The 6000-nt window shown below is 52.0% G+C and overlaps 1 protein-coding gene across 1 annotated transcript in view; it reads left to right on the top strand.

Annotated features, from left to right (window-relative positions):
* Window positions 1–959: 959 nt before the first annotated feature.
* spaca6 (sperm acrosome associated 6) overlaps window positions 960–6000 on the top strand; it is a gene marked incomplete at its 3' end in the record, with an annotated part of 30097 nt that continues 25056 nt past the window's right edge. The window contains exons 1-2 of the mRNA XM_078206968.1: window positions 960–1176; window positions 4154–4237. Of these exons, the coding sequence (XP_078063094.1) occupies window positions 960–1176; window positions 4154–4237 (301 nt within the window). The remainder of the gene's footprint in view (window positions 1177–4153; window positions 4238–6000) is intronic.

Here is a 6000-nt window from a genome sequence, read left to right as displayed (position 1 = left end):
TGAGGGGCAATTTAACCTGGCCAATCAACCTAACCCGCACACCTTTGGAGTGTGGGAGGAAACCGGAGCACCCGGAGGAAATCCATGCAGACACGGGGAGAATGTGCAGTCTCCGCACAGACAGTGACCCGAGCCGGGAATCGAACCCGGGTCCCTGGCGCTGTGAGGCTGCAGTGCCAACCACTGTGCCACCGTGGGTGGGATTGTTGTCGGTGCAGGGTTAATGGGCAGATCGCCCTCCTTCTGTATTGTCAGGGTTCCCCGATTCTATACAAAGGGCAGCAGTCATTCGCCTGCCTGATTATTTACCTGTATGTGGCATTTTACAGACCTACGCATCCGAACCGCCAAATCGGACATCCACTGGAGTGAACCTCATCCCATCCAGAGAGTTCCCTGCTCTTCCCATTTTCCATTGGGGCAGGGAGAGAGTTCCGGATTTCCAATGCCCTTTGTGTGAGAGAATACTTCCTGATATTCCCCCCTCCTCAATGGCCTGGCTCCATTCCCCCCACTCCCCGCCCCCCCCATGCCGTGCTTTTGACTCCCCCACCAGCCCACAGTGAAGAGGAAAGATTCTGCCTATTGGCCCATTGGAGATCTGTCTTCTCTCCAGCTTCCTGTCACATGGGGAAGTACTCTGACATCACAATGACTATGATGTCACGGCACAATGTGTGGTCAAGGTTGCAGAGTGTGATGATGACATTGCTGGCCAGATCTTTGCCAGCCTTCTTCAGCCCTTGGGAAGATTGTCGTCTCTCCTCAGTTTTACCCAAACCCTGTGCCAACACAACACCAACATTCTCGCCAATGGCCGTAACCAATCTCCCATGATCCTCGAGAGATTGGGATGGAGATAGCTGAAGGGGATGTGTCTCTTCTTGGGCTGCCACAGGGGTGATCGGTGAAGGGTGTTGGACAAGGACAGGAGGGGTGACCTGCCGGTGCTGGGCGCCATGCCCTCCAGGGACCCCTCCCCCTTCCTCCGCCTCCTCCTGGTGCTCGCCAGTGCCCTCAGCAGCGCCCTCTCCTGTTACACCTGTTTCGCCAAGAGCTCAGAGACGTTCTGCACCAAATACATGGGTCAGAACTTGATCGAGCTCCACCAGGCCCACTGCTGGTACCCTATCAATGAGCTGATTAACCAACGTAAAGTTTACTGGCTGCGGGTCGGTAAGTGTCAGGGGGAAGGTGAACAAATTAGCCCAGGGAATCTTTAGTGTGTGTGATGATACTGTGCCTTTAAGAAATGTATTTGGGTCATGTTTCTTGTGCAGGTTCTGTTTTCGCAGCTTGTTTCATTAGCAGTGCCATTTTGTCTGCATCCAGCAGCCCAATTGTTACTGCAGCAGGATAATTGATCTTAATCGCTAAAATGTTTGTTTTCATCTGTGATCATGCAAGGTTGTTATTTTAGTGTTTCTTCCTGGGGTTTACAGAGTGACGGATGATTAAGATTTGACAGTAAAAGTCATATGACTGGGCAGAGCGAGGTCGCTGAAAGAAGCTCCGTTCAGTTGAACATAGAACATAGAACAGTACAGTTGCTGTTTGGAAACTGTAGAGAAAAGGAGCTCTTTCTCTCTCTGATGTGTGGAGACGAGGAACTGCCAGAAACTAGGTCTCTTTCATCAAAGTTCTGCTGTTTGAGGATATATCTTTCTCTGGAAGCTGCTGTGTGGGAGTCAGAAGACAGATGACTTTCCATATCTGCCCAGAGGGGTTAAAAGGCTGGAAATCTAGCATCTACGAGAGCATATCTGTTTTTGGTGTCAATTGATTCTGACGTGGGATTTATGTCTATGGGGATATTGCTTAAATTGGAACTCTAGAGATAGATAGCTGTTAAAAATTATTGTCATGTTTAAGTATTTTAATTGATAAAAGTTGCGCTAATTCTTTCTGTTGTATCCGAGCTGTGTTTTAAATAAAGTATATTTTAATAAAAGCTTCCTAGTGGATCAGTCACATCAGTGAAACACTGTAGAGTTTCTGATCTGGTCCCCCGAGCTTGCTGTGCCACCCGTTCCAACAATGTGAATCTTGAGAGGGGGAATCACGGTAACATTTATCAATGCTGAGGCAAGAGGGTTCTGTTAAGCAGAAACTGAACTGGACTCACCACATCAATGCATTGCTGAAGAGCAGGTCAGAGGCTGGGAATCCTGCGGCGAGTAACTCACCTCCTGGCTCCCCAAAGCCTGTCCACCATCTACAAGGACACAAGTCAGGAGTGTGATGGAACACTCCCCACTCGCCTGGATGGGTGCGGCTCCAACAACACTCGAGAAGCTCAACACCATCCAGGACAAAGCAGCCCCGCTCGATCGACACGCTAACCACAAACATTCACTCCCTCCACCCCCCGACGCACAGTGACAGCCGTGTGTACCATCTACAAGATGCACTGCAGCATCTCACCAAGGCTCCTTAGGCAGCACCTTCCAAACCCACCACCTCTACCATCTAGAAGGACAAGGGCGGCAGATACCTGGGAACACCCCCACCTGGAGGTTCCCCTCCGAGTCACTCACCATCCCGACTTGGAAATATATCGGCCGTTCCTTCACTGTCGCTGGGTCAATCCTGGGACTCCCTCCCTAACAGCACTGTGGGTGTACCTACACCACACGGGGACTGCAGTGGGTTCAAGATGGCGGCTCACCCACCACCTTCCCAAGGGACAGTTAGGGATGGGGGTAAATGCTGGGTCTGGCCACAGGAGACTCCTCCCTTCCCCTCCTCTTCATCCCCCCATCTCCATCTCCTTCTATTCCTTTCTCCCTCATGTGTTCATCCAGCTTCCTCTCTTAAACATATTGACACTATTCACCTCAACCACTCCCTGTGGGAGTGAGTCCCACATTCTCCCCACTCCCCGTGGGAGCGAGTCCCACATTCTCCCCACTCCCCGTGGGTGCGAGTCTCACATTCTCCCCACTCCCCGTGGGAGCGAGTCCCACATTCTCCCCACTCCCCGTGGGAGCGAGTCCCACATTCTCCCCACTCCCCGTGGGAGCGAGTCCCACATTCTCCCCACTCCCCGTGGGAGCGTGTCCCACATTCTCCCCACTCCCCGTGGGAGCGAGTCCCACATTCTCCCCACTCCCCGTGGGAGCGAGTCCCACATTCTCCCCACTCCCCGTGGGAGCGAGTCCCACATTCTCCCCACTCTCCCCGTGGGAGCGAGTCCCACATTCTCCCCACTCCCTGTGGGAATGAGTCCCACATTCTCCCCACTCCCCGTGGGAATGAGTCCCACATTCTCCCCACTCCCCGTGGGAGCGAGTCCCACATTCTCCCCACTCCCCATGGGAGCGAGTCCCACATTCACCCCACTCCCCGTGGGTGCGAGTCTCACATTCTCCCCACTCTCCCCATGGGAGCGAGTCCCACATTCTCCCCACTCCTCGTGGGTGCGAGTCTCACATTCTCCCCACTCCCCGTGGGAGTGAGTCCCACATTCTCCCCACTCCCTGTGGGAGCGAGTCCCACATTCCCCCCACTCCCCGTGGGAGCGAGTCCCACATTCTCCCCACTCCCCGTGGGAGTGAGTCTCACATTCTCCCCACTCCCCGTGGGAGTGAGTCCCACATTCTCCCCACTCCCCGTGGGAGTGAGTCCCACATTCTCCCCACTCCCCGTGGGAGTGAGTCCCACATTCTCCCCACTCTCTGGGTAAAGAAGTTTCTCCCGAATTCCCCATAAGATTAATTAGTGACTGTCACCTATCGATGCCCCCCTCATTCTGCTCTCTCCCCCTCACGAGGGGAAGCGTCTCTACGCCAACCCTATCGAAACCCTTTCCGGATTTTAAGGCCCTCGATCGATCGCCCCCTCAGCCTTCTCTTTCCCAGAGAAAAGAGCCCCGGCCGGTTCAGCCTCTCCCGGTGGCTCTGACCTCTCAGTCCTGGGATTATTCTTGTTAAATTATTGGTGTAATTATTCTGCAACGCCGGCCTGTTCAAACCCTTCCCGCTTTTCATTCCTTGACTATTTGTGCCATGTAGTTAGCAAGAGGCAGGACTGAGTGAATATGGAGGCTGGGCCTATGGAGCTCTGGGATTGGATTCGAGGATTCCGTGACAGGTCGCGACCTTAGTCCAGCAATGCTGACTCTTGTCTCCCTCTTGTTTTTCCAACATGGCAGCTGCCACCGACTACAAGAACCTGAAATCGATTTACAAGGAAGCGTTGGATTTCATCAAGAAACGCAGGGCCCTCAAGCCGGCAGGTAGGAGGGAGGATTCCTCCCCCCTCCATTCGCTGGGCGGGATGTTCCTATGAGGGTGGAAAATCGCCGCGTGAGGGGAAATGGAGCTGGCAGAGATTTGGGGTGGCATTGGGCAGTGGTGGGATGGGGGAGCTCGATGGGCTGAATGGCCTCGGAGGGAAATCCAAGGGAGGGAGGGAAGGCAGGATTTTTGTGTTTATTCATTCGTGGGACATGGGCATCGCTGGCTGGCCAGCATTTATTACCCATCCTTTGGGGTGGCACGGTAGCACAGTGATTAGCACTGCTGCTTCACAGCTCCAGGGACCTGGGTTCAATTCCCTGCTTGGGTCACTGTCTGTGTGGAGTTTGCACATTCTCCCCGTGTCTGCGTGGGTTTCCCCCAGGTGCTCCGGTTTCCTCCCACAGTCTGAAAGACGTGCTGGTTAGGGTGCATTGGCCTGAACAGGCGCCGGAGTGTGGCGACTAGAGGAATTTCACAGTAACTTCATTGCAGTGTTAATGTAAGCCTTATTTGTAACTAATAAATAAACTTTAACTTTAGTTGCCCGAGGGCAGTTGAGAGTCAACTACATTGCTGTGGCTCTGGAGTCACATGTAGGCCAGATGGGGTAAGGACGGCAGATTTCCTTCGCGAAAGGGAACCAGGTGGCTTTTTCCGACAATTGACAATGGTTTCATGGTCATTGTGTAGTCTGTACTCTTCTTAGAATAGACACAGGCTCAACTGGTCCAAAATAGAACTTTGTTTATTGATCATCATTTAAAATTAGCATGACAGAGAGCGGAAAAGGATTACTTGAGAGGGAGAGTGAGAGAGAGAGAGGGAGGGAGAGAGAGAGGGAGAGAGAGACAGAGAGAGAGAGAGAGAGAGAGACAGAGAGAGAGAGACAGAGAGAGAGAGAGAGAGAGACAGAGAGAGAGACTGAGAGAGAGAGAGACAGAGAGGGAGAGAGAGCGAGACAGAGAGAGAGAGTGAAAGAGAGAGAGGGAGGGAGAGAGAGAGGGAGAGAGGGAGGGAGAGAGAGAGAGAGAGACTGAGAGAGAGAGAGACAGAGAGAGAGAGAGAAAGAGAGAGAGAGAGACGGAGACAGAGAGAGAAAGAGAGAGAGAGATAGAGAGAGAGAGACAGAGAGAGAGAGAGACAGAGAGAGAGAGAGACAGAGAGAGAGAGAGAGACAGAGAGCGAGAGAGAGAGAGACGAGTTGGGGACTGGCTTCGCAGTTGTAATGACTTCAATCAGGCCATTGAGGTTGGTCTATTCGAGTATGAGCTCCCTGATTAAGGATCCAATTGATGGGCCAATCAGGGAATCTTTTCCTTGTATTTAACTGGGACTGTCAGTTCCTCTGGCACCCCAAAGGTAGATTGCTGACTGATCGCACTCTGTGTACTGCTGTTGGAGTTGTAAATAAAGGGGTTTTGGTGAAGGAACTTCTGCCACTGAAGACTTATTATAGCAGCCATGCCCTGTACAGACTTGAATTCAAAACTCGGACAGGATTCGACACAACTGAATACATATATCTGTATAGAGCATTATCACTGTCCCGCTATCTGGGGTATGTCAATACTAGTACAGACTGTGTCCCAAACTTTCATAAATAATGCGCAGCTGTGTGACTGAAAAATTTGTTTATGCCAAACTTTGCCTGCATTGTACTTTCAAAGAGTGTCACCAATTTCTCGGCTCATCCCAGAATTCCCAGCTGAGTGTTAAAATTTAGTCAAGTTGGCAGATGGAATTTGATTTAGATAAATGC

The sequence above is a fragment of the Mustelus asterias genome, unplaced genomic scaffold (assembly GCF_964213995.1).
Source record: "Mustelus asterias unplaced genomic scaffold, sMusAst1.hap1.1 HAP1_SCAFFOLD_1926, whole genome shotgun sequence".
In the NCBI taxonomy this organism is placed as follows: Eukaryota; Metazoa; Chordata; class Chondrichthyes; order Carcharhiniformes; family Triakidae; genus Mustelus; species Mustelus asterias.
The sequence above is the reverse complement of the archived record's forward strand: the minus strand, read 5'-3'. Positions and strand labels throughout refer to the sequence as shown.